Consider the following 24664-nt stretch of genomic DNA (forward strand, 5'->3'; position numbering starts at 1 on the left):
CTTCCTTCTTAACCCTCCCTCAAATCCAGGGAGACGCTTCCGAAGCGGGGTGAGCGCTGATCTTACGTAAATGGTGCTGCTCCGGGGAGGGCATCTCCCCTGCCAGCCCCGGGCCAGGGGAGAGTCCTCGGGCGCCGCTCGCCCTGCCTAGCGACCGGGCTCCTCGCTGCCGCCCTGCCCGAGATCCGCACCGGCAGCGGCACCGGCGGGGGCGGGCGGTGAGCAGCAGCCGGCAGCCCCGCAGCCCCGCTCCCGGCGGGTTTCGGCGCCTCCGCGGACCGGCTGCGGGGATGATGCGGCGCGTTGGACCCCGCGGCGGGGAGGGCGCTATGTCAGAGAGATAACGCGCCTCCGCCAGCAGCCCGGGGGCAGTGTCGGTGCCAGCCCCCCCCGGGACCCGGCTGCCTGGGAGCCGCTCGCATCTCGGCGGACGGACTGGCCGCGGCGGCGGAGCCGGGGAGCGGCGGGGCGAGGCCCGGCGCGGCGGGGGAACGGCGGCCGGCCGTGCCGGGGCACCCCGCCTCCGGGGGGCAAGCGGCCGGGAGGCTGAGGAGCGCAGGCAGCAGAGCCGGGGAGGAGGAGGAGGGCAGCGCCATGACTCATTTGCAGGCAGGTCTCTCCCCGGAGACTCTGGAGAAAGCCCGGCTGGAGCTGAACGAGAACCCCGACACCTTGCACCAGGACATCCAGGAGGTGCGGGACATGGTCATCACCCGGCCGGACATCGGCTTCCTCCGCACCGACGATGCCTTCATCCTGCGGTTTCTGCGGGCCAGGAAGTTTCAGCACTTCGAGGCGTTTCGCCTCCTGGCCCAATACTTTGAATATCGCCAGCAGAACCTGGACATGTTTAAGAGCTTCAAGGCCACAGACCCGGGCATCAAGCAAGCGCTGAAGGATGGTTTCCCCGGGGGGCTGGCCAACCTGGACCACTACGGCAGGAAGATCCTCGTCCTTTTTGCTGCCAACTGGGACCAGAGCAGGTAAAAGCAGAGCCAGTCAAGCTACCTCAACCCCTTGTCCCCCCGGGCTATGCGTGGGAAAGCGGTGCCAGCGCAGAGGGAGAGAGGGTGGGCAGCAGGGACACACCCGGCGCTGCCCACAGGGGGCTGGGCAGCTGCCTGGAAGGCAGAGAGAGAGAATAAAGGAGAAATACGTTTTGTGGCTGAGGGCCCTTTCAAGCAGCTCATCATCCTTTGGGGTGTGAATTTTGGGGGGCAGGGAGACACTGCTGGAGTGATCTTCTCAGCTGTCTGCTAGGAGGCTTACACCCTTCTGCCTCCCCTCAGCCGAAGTGAGCTGGCACGTAGATGATGCGCTTATCCCCGAGACAAAGGCTGGGTGCACTCTCGGCTGGTCTTTCTATTTCAGCACACACAGAGCTGCTCAGGTGCCGTGGGAGAAAGTGGAAGATGCTCTGTGTAGAACAGGAGTATGGCTTTTAAGCTGAAAAGTTTGCCTGTGCAGGAAGCTGAGACTCTGAATCCTTTCCCTCAGCTGAAGAAAGCTCTTCCTGAGCCACCTAGAAATGCCAGGATGGAAGTTCCTGGAACCACTTCTTTTTCCACTCATGCTGCTCCCAATGTCAATTTTCTCCATAATAATCCAAGTGCACAAAGCTTTGACAGCTCATTGAAGACTGATCTCTAGAACACTTTCTGATTTTTTTTTTTTTGGGACTACTCTGACCTGAAGATGATTTAGTAGGGTGACCCAAGAGCTGTCTCACATCAAGGCCCTTTTTAGCAATTGGCTTGATATTATGTCACACTATTTGTTTATTCTAAATACACTGTGGGAGTGTCATGCTCAGTTTCTCCTGTAGTCTAACAATATATCCACAAAAATGGCTTGATTTCAGTACATTTAAACTCTCTAAAATCTGTGAGCACTGCACTGTTTTGTTCGATTCCCAACCTGAGTGCAGGTTTAAGATCTTATTTCTCACTTTTTTTAGTGAGAAAATGAAGAATCTTCTAAGTTGCCATCCTTATCTCCATCAACATAGTGCTGAGTGCTCAGTGCAGGTATCCTCAGCTCAGCTACTTTGAAACTTTGGGGGAACTCAAACAACTGTCAGTGTGGATAGAAAGGACAAAATCTGGGGGAGAAGCATGTTTAAGTTTGCCTTTCAGGCGTTTGTTTAGCTGTCCTCTTGTGGGCTGTGTGGATTGCCATCACAGGGAGCTCTCCCACAGCTCCCTGCCCTGGCTGGTGTTACAGCTACGGACAGGTCTCTGTCCAGAGGGATGCTGGCCCACCTTGGCTTTCCTTTCCTTCAGGCATGCCAGCCACACCCACACTGTCTATGGGACAAGTTTCCTGTCCCTTGCTAATCCATGAAATCGAGCCTTGGGACTAGGAGAAAGCTGTCTGGCACAAATCAAAACTGCCCACAGCCAGGGTAGCGACTAGAAAGGGTGGATGAATATATGCAGAGCTGGGGCCAGTATCCTTTTTCTGCTTTGCTTTTCTAGCAGGTGGAGCATAAAAGCTGAGTGAAGAGCAGTGGTGATGAGGCTAAGGGCTCACTGAGTCCTGAGTGTGTTTCCTTTCCCAGATAAGGACCTTCCTTGTTTCCCACATAAGGACCAGGTCAACTTTTAATTTTAAAAATGACTCCACAAACTGTTAAAAATCCCTGAAGGAAGAATTAGCAAAGAAACACATGTTTAGGACTTTTATTAAGTTGCATGTCTATGATGAAGAAGTTCCCTTGTTAAAGGTACCGTGACCTACTGTATACTGTTGTTTCTTCTTAATGGAAAAATCCTAAAGCTTTGTGCGACACTTGTCATATTACTTGACTTGATCCTAGTCAAAAGAATACCAAGAATTCAAGTGCAGAGATAAAGCAGCATTTAAAATAATAATTGCCATGTAGAAATAATAGGTTTATTATCTTCTTGATGATGGATATGCTGATATTTAAAGTACATGGGCTCAGCTGACACAGCAATGAATTTACTGGTTTTTTTTTCATGAAGTCCTATTGGTATGATTCACATTATTTATGCTATGACACCAAAGTGGCTGGGATGCACTAGAGGACTTAATGGACGTGTTTGCAGTTGGGTGCCGACTGCTTCTGAGCACTGCATGCTCACGGCACGCCTCTCCTCCGGAGCAAGGGATTTGTTTTCACGCAGACCACTCAGACAAAGCAGAGAGAGCTGAAGCCCAGCTGCGGGGAGTGGCTTGCTCCAAGGCACATGACAAGTCAGTGACACATCTGGGAATGGAGCTAGGTCACTTTCTTTTCTAATTAATTTAGTGCCTTCCATTATCTGATGCTCAGTGGCTGAACCTGGGGAGCGCTGTGGAACTTATGCCCAAGCTGCTATGCAATATGTCTCAAGCTTCTGCCTTAACTGACTTGAGATATTGCAGTACATAACCCAGTGTTCCTCTTACAGCAACAATAGGAGGATTACATATTGAAGCCTGTCTGGTTAGGCTCTCTTTGTGTGCTTCATAAACTAAATTAATAGAGCGCAGCAAACCTCCACTTTTATCATATATGTGCAAATTATTATGGCCAGGATGTAACAATTAGGAAAAAAAGTTCCAATTTGTTATTTAAATGAATAGCAGACATACTAGAGATTATTTATATAGCACTGTCAGCCTATGATTTACATAGTTCCAATTAGAAAGAAAAGTGTGGGAGGCAAAAAAAATTTCTGTGGTAAAACAAGCCTGTGTACTAGATGTTAAATCATTAAATTAAAGCAGGGCCTGAAAACTGTACCAGATGTCCTGCCATCTGAACAACCCAATCAGACATGTATTTAAAACAAACAAACAAAAAAAGGAAAGGTGAAAGATAATGCACTCAGTAGCCCAGCAGCTTTTCAGTGTGACCCAGCCTAACTCTCTACCCTGTCTGTTCTATAGGGAAAATGAAGGTCAGTAGCATTCCTGCCAGGAAGCTGGATAGCACTCAGGGAGGGATCAACCTTCCCTATTAGCTTCCAGATTGTTGATTCTTAACTACATTTGGCTTGTAGGTGTCTATGTGCATTTGAAGACTCCCTTTCTTCTAATGTGTCCAGCTGGTGAAGTTTTTTCCAGTTAACAGTGCTATTAACTTCAGCTCTCAGCTGCAAAAGATCTGTTGTTATGCATGGTCTTGTGTATTCTTCCTGGCACCTGGACACACATTCCCCAGTAATATCAGTCTGTTTTGATGCTATGTGTTTGAAACCTTTCTGGTATTTATTATATCTGGTTTTTCCCTAGAAAGTGAGTTAGAAAAGTGAAATGGTACCTAGTTCTGTCGGTGTCACAGTGACCCAGTCAGCTCACACCGACCTCAGTGAATATGGAAATCCCTCATTTACTGCTGGTTCTGCTGTTGCATCAGACAGTTTACAGCAGGGCAAAGAGGAGCCACGGGTTTGCTTTCAAAACTAGGCTTTCACATGCACAAGTGCTAGAAACTTTTGCCCCTGTTAAATGAAAATGTAACCTCTGTAGCTATGAGGAGGCTGGTCAGCTCCTCAGCTCACAATAAACAGCAGGCGAGATGGCAAAGTATTTTCCAAACTCTGATGGAGGCAGTATGACAAAATAAATAGCAATGCTAACAGTAGAAACATATTAACAGTAAAAACCCCAACTGTTTAGCAGAGTCAATTTTTGTTTGGAAGTTATATCTTCCAAATGATAACTATTAACTAGTGTAAACACTGTCATTTTTGCTACAGTCACTCCTGCTGACTGATGCTGTTTTATTGTTTCCTAGTTTTCTCCCAGGTATCCCTATCTGCCTGTCATCACCTGTATTTAGACTGTAGGGGTTTTGGCTAGGGAGCTTTGTGATCAATGTAAAATTTAGATCTGCTGAATTGTCATCTGTGGCTGTGACTTTTAGCCACTGGGCTAATATGTGGCATAATGAATGGTATTAAATCTGAACCTAAAAGTTAATCTGGTAAAATACTTGAAACTATTTCTATTTTTTCTTTGCATTTTTTGTAACAGCAGTGGTGCTTTTTTGTATTTAGAATAAAATATCCTCAGGGCATGCTGCCATTATTTAAGCAGAATAGCCATAAGAGAACTTTCAAACCCCCATCTTCTTAGCATTCAAATATCTACCCAGACTGATAAACCAAGGAGATTTGAGGCACCATTTCAAAGTATTCCTTTGTGTATCTTGAGGGCTCTTGTTTTGGTGAAATTCTAAAAATATTGAGCCAGAACAGTACCTTAGAGATGGGATGATGGCTCAGAGACTTGACCAGTTTTCTCTTTTAAATCACAGTGGCACAAGAGCTCATTTGGCAGAAGCCTTTTCTTGTCCAAATGGTGAGGAGCTTAAAATACAGACTGTGCATTCTTTATGTGTTTCAGACTTTCAAGAGACATATGGCTGAAATTCAAGCAAAGGAGACTTTCTATTTATCTCTTCTATTTCACATCCTGAGAGGCAGATTCATGCCATTCAGTCCTAATTCTCAAAATTACTTCAAATTTCTTTCTTTTAGGGAGGACATGACAAATAGCCATAGAGATAGTAGGGCAACTCTGCTGAATCGCATTATCTGTTATTCAGGGCAAAAGAGAATTGACTGGAACCAGAGTCTGGTTAAACAGATGATATGGTTGATGCCACTCATCATCAAGAGCATAAAGTATTGAAAACAGCTGACACAGCTGGGTTTGACATGAGGCATCTGTACCCTGCATTCTCCCTGTCTCTTCTCTTCATGTTGCCCTGCTGGAGATCACAGTGGATGCATACAAGAGGATGCATAGACCCCATAACTTGGAGGTAAAGGTGAAAGGTCCTGGTGAAGCATTACCAAGAGTTGACAGCTGTGTCTTCCAGACTGTTTTCCCCAGAAATCCTTGGAGATACATTGAATCTGTTCATGTCCCACAAAAAAAACCTCATATAACTTTTTTTTTCTGCAGAAGGGAAATTGCTGCCCCTGTTAAACTACAAGAGAGTGGGACGCTCAGTAAATTGTTTGAAGTCTTCTGTTCTTGACAAATAAAGACCCCAGTGAGGCATTTCCCTCAAAAGCTGTGTCACTGTTAGGGTAGAAATGGTAGCTGTTCCAAAGCATTTGAAAGAATCACTGTCAGTGTGGCTGTTAACTTGCACACCTTCTCAGGCTCTATTACTTTCAAGTCAACCTGAATGAAAAATTTCAAGAGGTAGCAGAGTACGTCTTGCACAGCAGTCCCTGCTTCAGTCAGTCTCAAACTAGGACTCACATAAAAAAGGAACATTAAGAGTGCATTATATATGTGATATTTCCAGCATTTGTTACTCACATTAATAACAGGACTAAAAAACATGTCCAAGTTTTCCATTGAATTAAGCATGGTTCTAAAAATAGAAGGTATTAAATACATTTAAATTAACTGTGAGTTTTTGATTATCCTAGCAATTAGTAATATCTTGCTAGCTACAATATGTCCCATAAGAGTCTGTTTAAACAAGTGAATGCAACTGGATTTAACCATAAATAAATTAGGATTTATTTATTCACAGCCTAACTTCAGGCTGCTACAGAACATGCACTGCAGCCAATTGGGCCCAGCACATCCTACATATCTGACAGCACTGGGGCAAGTCATTAAAACCTGGTGCCAGGGCAAAATGTGTGACTTGCTGTTCCTTAAGTATGTATTTTTACTTAGCACAGATTGGTAAGAATAAAACAGAATCGTCTTCCCCTCAGACTGTACACCATAGTCTCTTCAAATTAAAGGCTAATATTTTCTTTTTTTTCTATTCCTTCAAATTAGAAAGGTAGTCAAAGCTGTCTTGGACCAAATATATTTCACACTCACTAGCTTGTCCTGTTTTTCTCACTTTTGACTGGTCATATTTCTGTATCTGTATGGAAAATAATTTCAGTGTGGAACAGAAGTTTCAGCAAAATCCAGAGTAATTTTTTACATCTTATTTTTACATACGATTTTGATTTCCCCAAAGTCCAGCCGGGGGTGGAGAGTGTTTTATGTCAGAGTCTGTGCATTTTAGTGGTAGCAGTGAGGTGAAATGTCAGACAACATGGGGCTGGAATGGATTAAAGATGAGTCTTTACTGTGCTCTGTGAAAGCTTCTGTGCAGTTTCTTCAATCATGCTTTTTTGCTTGAGCTGCTTAGCTGATACTTTCAATACTTAGCATTTTGCATCACCTATGATTTCATTGACCACACCAGGTTTACATTTCTGGCTTGCCTTAGCATGTGTTCAGTATAAAAGCTGCTTTAAATACTCACTAATGGATTTGTCTCTCTGGTGCTCTGCACTGTACTTAAGTAAGGTATTGAAACCAAGAGAAGAGATCCAGTACAGAAAGAAAAATAGCTCCTCTCTTCAGCTAATTGCCCTGAAGGGTATTTGAGGTGGGAAGCTTGACTGTGAGTGCCATGTCCCTGTGTACTCCTGATGTAGCTTTTTAGACTTTAAGAATACTTCAGGTACCTCCCTCTGGCAGAAAGTGTTCTTGATTGCTTTTAGTTGGACCTGTTTTGTGCAGGGCTTGTCTCTTATTTTCAGTGAGTAAACACAAATATTATTGTTGTTGTGGGCTGTATTTCTTACACTAGACCTACAATAGGGGTTATGGTGGTGGTGAATATGCCACAGATTTGTGGAGACCCAGCCCTGTGACTCTTATTTACTCTCTGTGGCAGCTGAAATCCTGTTCCCATTGCTGCCTGACAGTTTTCCCATTTACTTAAATGAATTAAACACATAATTTCTGTTTACGTGTATACATCTTGTATTGGACTCTTTGGTATGCATGAAAAAAGCATTTTTAGGTCAGTCTTAGGGAGCTGACTGGCCTCATAAACAAAGAATCTTTATGTCTGATGCACCAGATTTCTAGCAACCTTGTGCCACTAGGAAGCTGTTAATCCAAGGCATGTGAAGTATCCTTAAACTCCTTAGGGAGGACAGTACAGATGTACATCTGGAACTTGGAACCCTTATTCCAGGACTGAATCTAGGGCTCTGCACTGTGGAGCCCTTCTGGGGAATGAGATCTTTTGAATGGGACAACCCATTCAGGTAGGGTTGAGGCTAGTTTTAGAATTTGAACATTTTTAGTGTTTATTCCTTGTATGAGCTGTGGTCAAAATCATTCTCAGACCAAGGCATTCCAAACTTAGATCTCAGAAAAGTAAAGCATTAGAAAAAGAGTTAAATCTCAGAAAAGTTCAAAGGAGTAAATTTGAAAAAAATTATCCCCATCAATCAAACAAAATTTAAAAAAAAGTAACTTCAAAATGAAGAGAAGAATTTTGTTTTTAAAAAATTACTTTTAATGCTTCCCTTTTTATTTTCTGGGGAAAACACACTTTCTCCTGTTCAGACATTAGGAGAGTCTTTTTTTGATCCCTCTCCTATGAATGCATAATTGGGAAATTCACTGAGTTTTAGTTGGCTAAATAAACAAAGATGGAAAGATGCGAGGAGTCAGCTACAACAGATTAATTTCATTTGTGTTATTTCCTTTTGCAGATATTTTCAAAATGCAGTTATTTCCACAACAGAACAGTATACTCATTGTATTAAAGCAAGTCGAATTCAGTGTAATTTAATTTAATTTCTAAGCAGGCACACATGCTCTTTGCTACATATGCAGAATGGTGAAGAATTCTCTAGGGGACTCACAATTTTGAAAACTTCTGTTTGATGCCATCATGAGAGACATTTAAAGGGCTTTGCTTAAAAATGTCTGTACACTGAATATTTAACTCTTTCATTTCTGGAATATTTGTATTTCTGATATTTTTCAGGTTTAACTTTCTAGTGCATATTTATGTCTGTTTTGGTAACTGTTTATAAAATCCCACAATCCTAGAATGGCTTGGGTTGGAAGGGACCTCAGAGATCTTCCAGTTCTAACTCTTCTGCCATGAACAGGGTCATGTTCAGTAGACAAACACCTCAAAGCCCTAGTGTGTGTTATCTTCTGCTTTTAAGATCCTTGAGTAATCAGCCTTCTGTACTTGTGGATTTAAGAGAAAAAATTACACAGAGAGTGGGATAAGGAAAACATGTAGAAATTCCCAATTTTAGTTGATAACTTTTTAGGACCTATTATTTCATTTCCTTAGGAAAATGTAGGAGGAAACTTTGGATCTACACTTCTGGTATTAGTCTCAGATTTTGGTATCATTATGATTTTAGAAAAATGCAATTTGTGTAGAAGCTCTTATACAGACATGTAATTCCACATAAAGATACTAAGGCAGGTTAGGATACTATGGAAAAGTTCTTATTGGTTTTGGTATGTTACATTCTTGTAGTTTGTTCTGGCTGGCTGATGATCTATAGGTACATAATCCTGGTCCAGAAGATGGGCTCAACTAATTGGGCTTTTGAAGATTTCCCAGCTTTAGGCTCTTCTGAGGAGACATTTGCACTCTTTAATTTAAACTTTCGACAAAGGGAGACTACTCAGAACTTCTCCACCTCTGTGGTTGTTGCTCCTTTCCTAACCAAATCTCCTCTTCCCATTCTCAGGTACACACTGGTGGATATTCTGCGTGCCATACTTCTTTCTTTAGAAGCCATGATAGAAGACCCTGAGCTGCAAGTGAATGGATTTGTTTTGATTATAGACTGGAGCAACTTCACCTTCAAGCAGGCCTCCAAGCTCACACCAAGCATGCTTAGATTAGCCATAGAGGGCCTTCAGGTACCATTATTATTTTCTTTCTCTTCCCAATTCTTCTCTGTTTTGCAGTACATTACAAATCTAGGTTGATAAAAAAGACCGAAGCAAAACAAAATTCCAACAACTTATGAATAGCAAGGCTATTAACACCTTAACGTGTGGGTGTACAGGCAGGCTGCTTGTGACAAAAGTGTGAACTCAGTCAGCTAACTGCAGTAACTCCTGATGTGTAGGCTCCTTCCTTGCTCTAAATATGAGGTAATTTTTTTGTCTTTATTTCAAAGTGCATGCCTTTCTGTAAATTCAGATGGCAGCTTCTGCAACAGGAAGTTAGAAGTAATCAGTTCATGTTGTAATTATGCACAGAGCTAATGAAATAGGGGTTGCTGCTGCCATGCCAGGTTGGTTTTTTTTGTTGATTCTTTTGGAAACAGGCTCTACATCATCTGTCATGAAAGTGTAGGGCCCTGTGATTAGCTGGGACTATTTATTTACTCAAAGTTCAGCATGTGCTTGGCTCTTTTTCTGGGTCAAGATTAATCTGAGCAGCAGCCTCTGGGATTGAGTACGCAGTGATTTAAATTCTTTTCAGCTCATTGTAAACGCACTTTACATGGCACAGGCGCATTGGTGAAAAGGATACTGCGTAACTCGCATCTCTTTCCCATGGGATTTTATTCTTGTTAAATGAGAAACTAAGGTCGTTGTTTTCTACACAAGCCTGAGTTGCCATGTTAAAAATATCTGTAATTCACTCCTGTGGCAGTGGGCCTTGCTTTTAGAAGGACATGTATTCCTCTTCTGTAATATTTCTAGAATTTACACATTTTTATTACTCATAAAGCAAAATAACAGCCTTACCTTTGAACTTTCTTCACTGTGATAGTGAGATTTCTGGAGAAACTTGTATAGCAGTAATACGGAGTTTTGATGTAACTGATGAAATGGCTCAGCCAGTATTCAGCCTGCTGTCACACACAGAAGGGTAGTGACATGAGGCAAAGATCTCAGTTCTCATTTTGTTGTGTTTCCTTATGCAACAGTGTGATTTCATCGTCTTCACAGCTACCTTAGAAGGCAGCAGAGAGAGCTGTGCTCTAGAAGTGCTGCATTTCCTTTTATTGCTTTCAAAGTTGCTTTCTTTTTTTGTGCTTTTTTCAAAGTTAGCCATTGTTTTCTGGTTTAGAACATGAACAAATGCATTAGTAGTCTTTGTTTTCAAAGGGTGGTGTTTCTTTTTTGGGCATTATTCAGAGATGGTTATTTTGAAGAGAGCTGCAATGAATAATTACATCTGAAAATATGAGGCCACCAAACTTCAGGTGGGCTCTGAGACTCAGAATTCTCCTGCCATTGATTGGTTCATGACTGAATTGAGAAGTCCTTGGGCTTACTTAACTTACCCATGCCCCCAGCTTTGTGGTTTTGAATATTCCAAGTCTGATGGTGGCCAGCACATATGGCACCATTTTGTGCCCACTGCCTTCAGTGCTTTTTACTGCAGAGATGCAAAAGTGGGCGTGGAATACTCCAGAAGAAAGAAGGAAAAGGCACTTTAATGACTGCCTTTTATTTTGGAGGAAAATGCATAGCAAAAACATCATTCTGCATGATGTCAAAGGAAATCAGGTAGAATGAAAGAGAACAAGAAAAACTCACACATACTATTTATTGATGATTTTTTGTAAATACTTTCTATTTAATCAGAGGAATGAAATTTACTTTAGCTTATAAGATTTAACAGGGCTCAAGATGCTGAACTTTACCATTTGGAGAATTTAAATATTTGTGTTGCTTAGGCAGAAGAGGACAGTGAGAGTGGGATTAGTGACCACTGAATTTGATGTTAACCAAATCCCTTTGCCTCCTGAATGAAATCTACTGAATTTGCCTTATATTTGCTTAGCTTCCATAGTGAGCAGAATACTCAATATGGTATGTACCAAAGGCTTTACAAGCCATGGCATTTTTTGGCTTTTCACAATGGCTTAATGTTTAAGAAATTGCTTTTGAAAGTAAGAGAAGTAAATATAGAGTTTTCTACTGTATAAAAGATGAGTTCTAGTATATACTTTGTCTTCATATGTGTTAAATGAGAGTGTGAAAAGAATAATCATACCCCAAACTTACTTTTATAAATTAGGAAAACTTCCTTGGTAGCTGTTTCCAGGAAAAGAGACTTTTGATCATGACACTTAAAGGACAGTGAATATCTGTAATCTGATGTGAAAGTCTAGCATACCCATTGCAACAGTTCCGTACCAAACAATTGGTGCAGTGTAGGTCAGTGCTGATTTGTAGGACAAATGGTTTTGCAAGACAAGAAAACTTTATGTGGAGGTGGGGGCACTTAGCCAGGACTCTTGATGCTCCAGTCCTAGCTCATAAACTGGCTGTGTGCTTTTGGAAAAAGGAGCAACAATCTTCTTTGCAGATACATGTGCCTACAGCACTCCTGTTGCTCCTCATCATTGAGAAGGAGGATTTGCACTTAGAGCTCCTACACCTTCCCTAGTGTAAAGTCAGAAGGAAAATATTTTTTGAGAGCTGGAGCATGTCTTGACTTTAGGACTTTGTGTTGACTCTGCCTACTGCATTCAGTATGTGAATGTTTGTGAGCTGGAACACACCTTGACTTTGGGACTTTGTGTTGTCTCTCCCTACTGCATTCAGTATGTGGATGTTTGTGAGTTCCACTCTTTAGGCGCCCGCTTTTCCCCATTCATTGATTTCTGTAACCGGTCACTGATGTCAGGCTTGTGAGGAAGCTCATGTTGCTCAGCAGCAGTACTCCTGAAAGCAGGGAGTGTTACAGCATTGTGTGCTTCAATACTAGAGTTCCTCCTAAGGTCTCTTTCAAAAACTTTACAAAATTTTGCCTCCTTCACCAGTAACAGGTTGTAATCTGTGTGCTTCAGCTATTTTTCTCATAGAAGAGAGAATTTTTGAGAGCTCTGAAGAAAACCAGTCCTAAATTTCTGTAGATGTGATGAACTCTGAGCAAAAAGCCCCAAATATATGAGATGGTTTCTGGATAAGGAACAATTAAATTGGCTGGAATTCATCTGGATGGAAGAAGAAAACTGTAGAGTACAGAAATCTGTAAAACCACAGAATCATTCAGCTTGGAAAAGACCTCAGAGGCTTGGCAAATCTAACCTCCTTCTTAAAGCAGGGTCTGTTATGAGGTCTGACCAGGATACAAAAAAGATCATGACTGGCTGGAGAGAGTGGACAAGCTGCAGGTGTTATTTGTTATTTACATTTTTGGGCATCATCAGGTGATACTAGGAGGAGGCCTGGCTCTTTGTAAGACACCTTTGTACATCTGGGTAACTTGTGGAACTCTGTGCCATGAGGAATTCTGGATGCATAAATAGCTGTGTCTAGGGAAAATGAAAAGAGAGATGAGGATTGGTAAATATATAAAAACCAAATCAAAGTTCAGAATTCCTTAGGCTGTACAAAGTTGGAGATGAGGTGGATGCTGAGTGGAAATAATCACATATGTTGTCCAAGTTGTAGCTGCTTAGCTCTCTATTTTGGTCTCTGTTAAGGACAGGATATAAGGCTAGGTGGACTTTTGGTATGGCATGATCAAGTCAAGTTTTGTATATTCCACTCCTCTGCCCATTCTGAAAACCTGCCTTTTGTTGTCCTGCTTCTGGCACTGCCCTGACCCCTGCTACCAAAACTCTTAGCTGAGAACTCCTGAAAGAGGGAGGGAGTTCTGGGTATGATTATTTTCTTGGTGATAGTCCTTTTTTACATAAACCCCTATTTTTAAATTTTAAAATTTTATTTTAAATTTTAAATTATATATTAAATTTTTATAATATAAATATTTATATTAATATTTAAATTTTGTAGTAATTTTATAGTAATATTTAAATTATATATTATATTAAATTTTAAATTTTTAAAAAATATTTAACTATCAATACGTGAATGTTTTCATAAGGCAGGTGAAAACAGTTTCAAAGACTGAAAATTCAATTTGGAAATTATATTGAAAGTTGGAATTATTATTAAGTCTGATAGACAGCTTTGGGGGTAATTATAATTGAGTTTTGCAAAATGGAACATTAGAGGTATGCATGAATCGCATTCACTGATTAACTGATACTTAGTATTCTAAAACCTGGACCACTAATTCCTTCTTAAATATTGATTTCTATTTAGTGCATAATAGTAATTGCATGCATGACAGATTTTTTTCATGCATGTTTTCACTCAGGAAGGCTGTACATCTCAATGCTTTGTAAAAGTGTATAGCTGGCTGAATGTGAATGCTTCTCCTCGAGATAAAAAGCTGGTGGAAAAGGGATGATACAAATTTAAATGGGGAGCTGAGCATATGTGGACAGTCAGCACTGTTGCAGAAGACAGAAGACTCTTGCTTCTGGGACAAGGCTGTTTGGGAGAAACAGGGATAGCGTTATGGGGGACAAGGCAGGTCTTTTAACTGTGTCTTTTTTTTTTTTTTGTAACAGAGGAAGGCTTCATAAGCTAAAATAAACTCAGTCCTGTAAAAATGAAAGCAAACCAGAAAGTAAATGAAGGCAGCATCCTTGCAGCTAAAATTACTTTCAAAAACATCCTTCATGCAGCTGTTCTTGTGAGCTGTAGGAACAATATCCCCATCCAGATTTGCTGCAGCACTGCAAGGTGGAGGTACCAGACACAGACTCTGTACAGGCTGGTGATGAAAGTGACAGGACTTGCTACTCCCATTTTCTTTAGGTATGAGCTCTATCAAGGGAATATTACTGAAAATTAGGGTTGGTTCAACAAGCCCAGAGCTCTTAAACTTTGCCACCTGGTTCTGGACTACATCTATGCAACCAGCATGCTGGAATGCCAAGGATTCCTAAAACAGGAACTTCCAGAACTAAGGAGGCCTCTGGAAACAGTGTCATGACTTCATATAATTACATGGTCACATGCTCCATGCAGTGCATAAGATTGTTAATAATGAGCTGAAGGAACAGTTTGCACTAGCAGTGAGCAGCAGTGAGCTGCAAAGCACAAAATAGAGCTTTAAATGTTTTTACATCCAGACTTAAAACTGTTCACCTCTCTCACTCAGTGCTTGAATTCTCTACCATTTTTTGAGAACAGGGTCCTGACTCTTCACATATTGCTTGACAGAATATTAAAAAGTAGCAGACTCAAACTTTTAATGGGAGTATCTTCCATTTTTAGGAAGTCTAGTAAATAATTTTATTCAGTTCTTTTGTTTTTTTTAATCAAAGAATTAAATTATTTGTAAATGTTAGGGTCCCCTGAGCCTAGGACTTCCCAGAGAACAGAGGGATGTGCTTGTAAACAGCATAATTTCATACCAGTTCAACTCATGTTCTGTAGCAACAGCAGTTAAAATGGGATATTTTTCCTAAGAGCTTGTTATTTTCAAGAGTTTGCTTACACTTGGTCTTCCTCACTTGTAAAAAGACCAGAAAAATGCTTAGCAACAATTTACTGTGGAAACTGGGTAGACTGGAAGTGATTGTTATTTCTAGCTCCTCACCTGCTGTCTGGATGGACTTGACCTGCTGGGTGAGAAAGGCCTTTGTGACCATAGCTCGAGTTCAGCTACAAACAGGCATGGCTGTGTGGACACAGACATTATTCAGTGTGGTCCCAGTTTTTAACCTGTTATCTGAAGACAAAATAATTAATTCCCTTGCTAGATTTTTTTATGATGCCCATGAAAAAAAATGGTAGAATGCCTTTGGACTGTTGATTTATGTATTTTCACAAACACATTTTTAAGATGAGGGGATACCATAATCTTTTTTTCTCCTTATTTTTCTATTCCCTGCTGAGAATAATTCCACTGAAAGGTTACTGTTAAGTGTTTCCTTATTTGGGGTGCCCAACTGTGACAGGCTATGGTCTGATTTTCTGTCACAGTTTATATATTTGAAGTCCAGCTGACATTTCTTTTTGATCAGGACTTTTGTCTTGATGTTGAGCGCCCAAGCCAGGAGTCTGAATTCTAGCATGGCTAAATTAAGAGCTTCTCATTAGATTCTCTTTGAATGTACCTAGTGCCACATGGGCTGCTGCCTCTGAAAGAAATGAGAAGCAGCAGCAAACTAAATTCTCTTTTTCCCCCAAGAAACTCTGCTCGGTGGCATCTTACTGAAAGCTGCAAGGAAGCTTAATGGAGTTAAATATCCACCCTCCAAACACTGCTGCTGGAGCTCGTGGAGTATCTGCCTGCAGTAGGTTGTCATCCTCCATGTGAACCTGAGCAAAGACAGAGAGAGGGCACTTTGCCAGTGGTTTGCAGAAATTTGCTGTAAGCAAGGCATGATTTGTTGTGGGGAGCTTGGCTTTTGTTCAGACACTTTGATCTAACTGGCACAGACTCTTCTCCTGATTCCTCCTGCCCTTTTTGCTCTAAGCAGGCTTTGCCACAGTCCTACTGTTTCCCCAGTTCCTCAACCCACTCCTGCTGACACTGTCTTACTTTGTACTAGTCTTTACTCATGTGGGTATTTTTGTCTCTCTTCTGATGGCATCCTCCAAAACCTCAGTCACCACAGATGACTGCATGGCACGTTAACTTCATCTCAGGCTCCTTAGGAGATTTCAGCCTTTTGTGCTTTCACTGGCCAAATGCTCTCCACATCTGGCTTCCAATCACCTTCAAACTTCCCATCTCCAAATCTTCTTTTAACCGGTGTTCTCATTGCTCTTCATAACAGTCATGAAAGCAGCACTGGAGAGTGAGTCCTGATCAGTTCACATGCCAAGTGAATCCTTTAGACACCAGGCTGTTAAGGAAACTCTCCTTTTAGTTCCTCTCACCAGAGCTAGCCTGCTTGATACACATGACTTGCCCCTCATGGGCCCAGGCAGGAGACATTGGGAGCTTCTGAGGATGTTATTGAAATGACATGGCGTGATCTAGAAAAAGAATAACTTTTTTTTTAATCTGATGTTCTCTTCTACTCAACAAAGTATATGGGGTTAGTGTAGAAACCAAGGAAAATGTTCATAGTTTACATTTTTCCATCAGTTTGGTCAACAGAGAAAAACATCCAAATAAAATTATTGCATCTTGAGAGAAGGAAAATAGGAGAGACTCGTACGTGAGGGTTGCTTCTTTCTTGAGCTTTCGCTAAAGCTGTCCACTTTTCTGGTTTTCTTCTTTTTAATAGGAAGCTGAATCTATATGCATTAACTAAAGTGAGTGACTTAATTGCTCTGATTAGGCTGAAAAACTAATACAATACCAAGGTGACATAAACATGAAGGGTTTGTAGCACAAACTCAGTATAGGCAATTAATTCTTGTCACTGTGAATGACTTTTTGCTGTCTCTAGTAAACCACACTTTAATAACTATATGGTTATAACCATTCCTCAGCTTCAGGATATCTATTTATTTTTGAAAGTGATTTTTCTCAGTCAAGGTCTAAATATTTCTCTTTTATTCAGTATCTTAAGGCAATAAAGGGAATAAATAGTAGTCTTCCTTGTAAGGTCACTCAGAAATAAAACTAATTTGTTGTAAGTTGTAATGTTAGAGACAGAAGACATGTTTTAGGATCATAGTTCACCTTCCTGCTAAGGCAAGATTACCCAGTGCATTGTATTTTCTAGTGCTTCTCACAGTTTAATTTAAAAGCTCGAAGGCAAGTCTGGCACATTCTTTGGAAACCTCTCTAAGACTTCTTGCTCTTCAGATTTCCTCTCGGCATTAGTCCTAATTTTTCTATTTCAAAATGTCAACTCCTATAAAACCCTTTGCTATTTCACTGTGTGCTGTTGGGTCCAAAGCAGAAATTGGTATGTGACTCTCAGTAACCCATAGAAAGGAATTGTTTTGATGCAGTACCTATCTGCAGCAGCAGTGATTTGTAGTCAGGACCTGGAGATGTTCCTCCTGACTTCTTTGGCACTGGAGATGTTGAAATGTGAAAATTAATGGGATCCTCTTTATTTGGTGAGCCTAAATCTATTTTTTTTATAGTGTTCAATTTACCTGTGTTATCAATCCATTTTATATATGCATCTTTCACATTTACCTCAAAAGTACACACTGCATGATTTTGTAATTATTTTCTGAAATCAGTCAAACCTTCATTTTCCATGATGCTAATAAATCCTCTGTGATCTTATTAGGCTGTGCACAGTTGTCTTTATGTTTGTGTCTTCTGCCCATGCATGTAGTGCCTCTGCCAGAAAAGTCTTACAGTGCTCCATCCTCAAAACAATACAATGGGGTTTTTTTGTGATTTTGGTTTATATTTCTTAACAAGTGTTCGCTTCCTTTGACAATTATTTTTTATGAATCCAATTTGCCTTTGGTTATAAGGAAAATTTTGACTTTTTTTTTTTAAGTGGTTGCTGTGCAGGAAGAATACTGCTATCATAATTCACTGATGTTTGAAAACAACTGAGGGAATCTTCTCTGGGGGAAGCACCATAAAAAATGTGAAATTATATGGCTAGTAAAGGTTTCTCTCATCTCATGTTTCCTAGTCATAAAGCAATTTAGAAAATTCAATTTTTGTAGGTTTTAATAGGCATAACTTTTTAAATAAGTGATTCTTTGGTGGTGATTTAAAGTAGTTCAGGAGCTGAAAGTTTAGATATATAACAAATGATGAAAATTGTATTTCTGAAGAAAAAAGTAATAATTCTTTCTAAATATCATATTACAGTGTGGATAATATGCTTAAAAAAAAGCTGCCTTCCCTGAAAAGCATTTCTGTAGTCTGTTCATGCATATTTTGCAAAAGTCAGAATAAATTCTTAAGAAACATCTCTTCTTATTATGTGGAATATGAAAATACTGCTTTTAATCTTTCCCAGTGTTTTCTCTAACGAAAATGATTGGGTAGTAATGATTTGTTTACACATAATGAATATCCAAACATGGATTTGGGCTGAAATCCGAGGTGACTGAATGTATCGTCCTTTTTGAGGAAAATAAATTTGCATTCAATCATGAAAAATGAATTTCACTCCAGCGCCTGACACTGAGTCAGCATCACCCCCAGCACAGTTCTGGCTGTGCCGAGGTGCTTGCTTGTTCTTTTGGATCACATTTTACGTTGTCCCTCACAGTATAGGTTTTGACTATGAAATATGTGTTCCTATCCCTTATTTTATAGGACTGACTCTAACATCACACAGTGTCATTAGAAAATGAAATATTTAATCAGTGATTAAAGATTGTGTTTTCAAATGTATTTGTTATTTCCCCTGCTCTTTATAATTGGTTGTCATGAATCCTTTATAGCTGTTAAAATCTTTTGGAGTAGGGCTTCCTTTCTGAGAATGGGGTTTCAACCCTTGGCCGCCTACACCATTGAAAACATTTTCTGGAAGGAGAAAGTGATTCTGCTGTGATTCAGGGGAGGGCCTCCCTAAAAGTGTGTTTCAACTGCAGTTTTCATTAATTCTTACTGACATTGCACTGAACGTTCTCTATTACCTTCAAAAGCTTCTGAGTTTGTTGGGACCTGCCTTCATCTCCTGCTAATCTACTTGACTGAAAGTATTGAATAAATAGTATAATATAAATTTAGAGCACTGCATCTTCTGGCTGAAGGCCACAGTGCAAAGTATAAAGAACCCAGGGCAAATTGTCAAGTACTGGTAGTCCTCCAGCATTCTCCTCAGAAAGTCTTTGCAAGGTACAGCCAGTCCTCTGAAATCTGCAGTGGATCTTTCTGGTCTTTGCGCAGAAACCCCATGGATTATGCTCCAGACACACAGCGAGTCCATGTAGAAACACTGGGTACATTCAGTATTTCAAGTGCAGTTATAAACCCAGCCTTTGCAATAGGGGTTTTCAACCTGCAGAAGACGATATGGTGAAAATGTAGATTCATTTTGCAAGGAAGATGGAAAAGGTTTTGAAGGATAGTGCATAACAGAGAGAAAAGGAGGACACTAAGAATGTCGGGAGAAGACAGGATAATTATGAAAGGATAAAGCAAGGTGTTGGGCAGAAGACAGACTGAAAACCTGCCCTTCAGTTTAGATTTTGAAATATTTCAAAGTAGATAATTATATTTCCCAAGTCTCGTTGACTAAATTGTCATCTCTAAAACAGATTTTTTTAAAACTATACTGACTTGCCATTGGAAAATAAAGATTAACATTTTTGAAATCATAGCTGTCACACATCTGCTGCAGTAACTGAGCTTTACAATAGCACCAGATATTATCATTCCCCCCTAGTTTTAGTCAGTGAGCACACCACCATAACATGGTGACTTTGACAGGCACCAAGCATGCCTTGAGACTGCGTTCTTCCTCGAATTCTTAATTCATTTTACATGGGTGACATGGGTTAACTGCATACCTCCAGCAACGTGTTTCCATTATGAGGGGATGCAGTTAAACAGTTGTGATTGATGAGGGATTATGTACCAGTGAGAAGCTGCCTGAGCCTCTTAACCACTTATTTTCTCATCCTTTGTTTTTCAGTGGTTTGGAGATGCAGAACTGTAAGCAAGGTTTGACATATGTTTTGGGCATTAGCTGAGATCCATTGGGTCATGCTTTTCAAAGCATTTTGTTAGGAATATTGAGCAATTGATTTTCTCTGGAAAACGCTAGGATGTCTTCATACTATTGCTATCAGTATGATCCAATTCTGTTCTCCACAGAAATTCAGCAGGAGTGCAATTTAATGAGACCAGTGAAAGGAATCTGACTGCTCTATTTATAGCCCACTAATTGATCAGGGTAGCCATGGTAGGAGGAAACTTCAGAGAAAATCAATGCAGTATCAAATGAAAGTAGCACACAAGCCTTTAAAGACAGCTGTGTGAAAGCCAGTTAAGAAAGAATTTATTTGAAGATACATGGGAACATGTGTGTTCTTGCTTTAAGTTGTAAGAATGAAGCCAAACTAAGCAGCATCTTACATGCAAGTTGAGTCTTACTGTGTATTTTTTTCTTCATCCTCTTATACTTTGTCCCATTAAATCTTCTTGGTGGATTGTTTTAGTTTCTTATGGGGACTGTAAATGTCTTCTTTTAAGAGCTCCCCTTTGACAACTTTAGCCTGTTTTTGTAATGGTGATGGCATCCACACTGTGTAGGAGAACTGCAGAGCCTCTGGGCTGTGTGTCCAGCACTCAGGCACAGTTCCAGGTCTCATGGCTTTCACTTAAATGCAGGGAGAAGATGGTCTGTCTGCCTCCATTCTCATTCCTGTCATCAAAATCCTCGTAATCATAGTAGATGCATGAAGCATAACTGTTTGTACTCATTGCTAGCGTTTCTCTAATGTAATCACCCTTTGCTTCCTCCCCTAATTGCATTGTTTCCTCATGAAATCTGCTCAAGTCCTGAACAGCCCCTTATTCGCCATCCCTGAAAGGTACAGGTTTGTGGCAGATATTCTCCTTTTCTGAGTGTATCTCCATGCTGTGGGCTGGCTGCCCATCGGTACATTGCCTTTGGGCTGCTGTAGAAGGGTGAAGCAAGTAACAAACTACCATGGAGGCATTTTAGCCATAACTTGTTTCAGAAAAAGTCAGAAGGGGAACACAGGTACACTTCAGTTGCTTTGAATGTGCTTTTTGTTCTTGTGTTTGTACATAGACAAAAGTTTTACCTCTTCCCTAAAGGATGGCAAACATGACAATGACTACCAGCAAAGTTGTCCAGGCTGTCAGTGTGTCTTCTTTTCTTCAGTGCTTGAATGTCCTTGCAATTAAATGAATAAAAATCTTGCTTCACTTTACGGTGTGTAGGATGCAGCATTTAGAATGCACATACTTTTCTCAGTAGGATTATTAAAGGCATGGCATCGTGAAGTAGATGCATGAATGATCCTGTTTTTCTGCTGCTTCATAAGAAAGGAGTAAATAATCTACACCTTCCATGAACAGTTAATTTTTGTGGACTAGTTTTATGTAACACCAATAGCTAAGCATATTAATGGTGCTACATCTTCTGTTCATTCAGTTCTGCGGATATGTAGTGGAATGGAGTTGTGGCTTAATTAGGTAGATGAATAATGTCAAAAATATTGTCAATTATCAGTATGGTCTTCATCTTTCTTTAAGCCCTGACTGTGAATCCAGTTCCCAATGACATCAGCAGTTGCCGTGGTGAACTTTCATAAGCTAGTCTTTAATCTTTCATTAAATCACAGGCTAGGAAAGCAGACATGAGGATTGAGATGAAAAAACGCGCATCTGCAGCGCTGAAGTCTTCCCTGAAAAACAGGAAAGCCACAATTCTGTGTTTTTGGAAAAAAAAGATAATTTGCTGCATTGGTGAGCACACTTTCTCAGCCACTTGCATTGTCTAAGCAACACCATGCAAGGAGAATTTGCAGAATGTAAACAGAGGTGGGATGTGTGGGGCTTGAGAGCAGCTGAAATCGAATATGACAGGGCCTGAATGTGATGAATGACTCAGCTCTGTCATGTGCAAGGTTTGAGAATGGTGGTAAGGCTGGCAGGTTTAGGATGTCTTTTTCGTTCTACATTGTGCTTTAGCTGGACATTTCTAAGAAAGAGACACTGCAAACTTAAATTATTGTTCAGAAAAGCACTGGGGATATCTCTGTGTGAGCTACCAGCAAGAGATGGTGTGTGAACTCACACTCAGACTGACACATGGGAAAAAAAGAATGGGACAGAGGGCAGAGTACTTTAGGGCCTGTGTGAAGCAGGGTGGGTCTTTTGAGAAACAGCCTTTGAGTTGGGAGGGCAAATGGAAATGGAGTTGTTGCTGACAAGCCCCCAAGTGTTTGGTGTACTGAGGTGAGACTGGAAGAGTAGAAGTGTCTGTGTTGTAAGGGATACAAAGGGGCAATATAAAGCTTTTGTTGTGGACCAGCACTTTGAGCCAAGATGTAGTTGTCTCATTCTGTGCTATTTTGTCTAATAGCAGAAAATTATTCTTCCCAATGAAGCTTAATGTGAAGCTTATGTCATTACAGCATTGTGTCTCTAAGAATGCCATCACAGGAGCTGTTACAGGCACAGGTCTTCTCAGCAGCTCATTTGTGCCCAGGTCTTGGTCTACCAATACAAAGCTCTGTCCCTGTTCTGTTTGTCCTAAATTAGTCCTGCCTCCTGTATGGGACCAGATGTTGAGCCACTGTTTCCCTGCGTTTATTCACTCAGTGCCTGCTTTTGGGGAAAAGAAAAAATGGGAAGCCATTATTTTGTACTTTGCAAATGGAAAAAAATTAAAGGGACAGGGAACAGAACTGCAATTGCTTTTTTCTGTTTTGCAAATACAGTAATTGAACAAAAAACAGAAGGAGAAAAGCAGAATCTGGAGGATCTGGTTTGTTGGGGTTTTTTTTACACATTTTAAAGTTGAGATTGGTTTCCTTTAAGGTTATGAAGTCTTGCTCACAAATCTTTTATGCTTTCCCTGAGGCTTTTTATTCCTGCATAGGTTTTTGACAATTTAAAGTTAGTTAGAGGAAGTACACTAAGCTGTAATTTATGTTGCCAGGCATTATTACCTAAGGCCCTGCCTTCTCACACGGAGGAGCACACAGGTGAACCTGCAGAACAGAATTATCTTTGCCCAGGCTGCAAAAAGAGAGGTTTTCTGTGAGAGCGCTCTGTCATGTTTTGCTACCAGCATCAAGTTCACACTTATGTCCTTGAAAAATATCATTTGCTCGGATGACAGACTGTCACAGGGCCAGGACATAGGTTATTGCTGCGAGATGAGAGCCTTTTGGCATTCTTCTGAGTCACTGGCACCATCTGTCCCTCTTCCTGAGGTAAGGCCGGATGGAGTGAGTGCAGCCCTGGCAGGCTGCTCTGCGTTTAATTTGGCATTCCCGACCTTGCGTCCATCGCGCTCCGATGGGGGGGCTGGTTTGGGATGATTTGCTTTGTTCCACGTTCTGCAGCAAAGCCCGGGCATAATCTGCTTTGACTCACATATTGTATGGCAGGAGACGTGTTCTGCTGCAAAGCAGATGGTTTCAAAATGAATGTTTTTTGCTATTTGTGCATCATATTGGGCCAGGTGTTGCTTGCTTCTCTCACCCCTCCTTGTTCAGAACCTTGATGTTCTTTTCAACACACAATAAAAACTTAGAAGGGAATTCAGTTAGGATTCGCACAGATGACAATTTTGTCATGCAAGCAGTGTCAGCCTAGTTTCCCTTTTTGCTTCTATTAGGTGGGTGATGGGTTCTTGTCCTTCCTCTCTTGGGTTTGATCCTTTCAACGTGGACTGAAATTCACAGCCCTGGGCTCATCAAACACATATTGATTAAAAAACCTCAACCCTTAGAATAACTTTTAGGCAGCACAAAATGTGGCAGTAGGATATTAAAGATAACAGGGTCAGGTTTCCGGCGGCATTGTACATGGGAAGATGCGGTAAGTGTTGATCTTGCAGACACAGTGGTGTTAGAGGAGAACAGGACTTTACAGAGAAACCCAGGGCTGTGAGTTTGCTGGCTGAGTTCATAGTGAGGATTGCTGCAACACTAGAAAAAATAAAAACAGAGTGAATTTGAGCCTGGTGCTGTTAGTGAGCTTTCAGAGAAGTAGCAATGATGGGTGAGGCTTGGCAGTGGAAGACATGAGTTGAGGTTGTATGTGTATTGACACAGGAATGACACTGAAATGCTCATGGGAAAAGGAAGTTCTCTGGGGATGATGTTCAGTGTGAAGTGAGCAAGGAAAAAGCTCTGGAGTCTGGGTGATGAGGTGAAAGGTGACCCACGGCACTGAAAACTGGGGAGGACAGTTGGCATGGATCAGGGAGACTGAGGAGAAGGTAGGGAGGATGGATAATGGCAGCAACTGAGGGCTTCCTGTTTCTTGAGCATTAACTGTAAAATAGAAATGGGATGAACAGCAAGTTCTTTTAGAATGAAATGTACTGTAATGCATTTATATGTTAATGAGAAGGAGCAGGAGGGGTGAAAATAGGAGCTGTCACCGCAAGAAAATGTCATCGGGCATAGAGTTAGAGGAGTTGGTGCTAGAAAGTAAAATTTCCATGTTGTTTCCCAGGTAACAGGTGAGCGTGTT

The 24664-nt window shown here is 41.1% G+C and overlaps 1 protein-coding gene across 1 annotated transcript in view; it reads left to right on the top strand.

Moving 5' to 3' along the window:
* Positions 1–594: 594 nt before the first annotated feature.
* Positions 595–24664, top strand: part of CLVS2 (clavesin 2) — a gene marked incomplete at its 5' end in the record, with an annotated part of 47758 nt that continues 23688 nt past the window's right edge. Inside the window, 2 exons of the mRNA XM_084203308.1 lie at positions 595–983; positions 9504–9678. Coding sequence (XP_084059434.1) covers positions 595–983; positions 9504–9678 — 564 coding nt within the window. The remainder of the gene's footprint in view (positions 984–9503; positions 9679–24664) is intronic.

This window comes from Fringilla coelebs (genome assembly GCF_963513975.1).
Source record: "Fringilla coelebs genome assembly, chromosome: 3".
Lineage (NCBI taxonomy): Eukaryota > Metazoa > Chordata > Aves > Passeriformes > Fringillidae > Fringilla > Fringilla coelebs.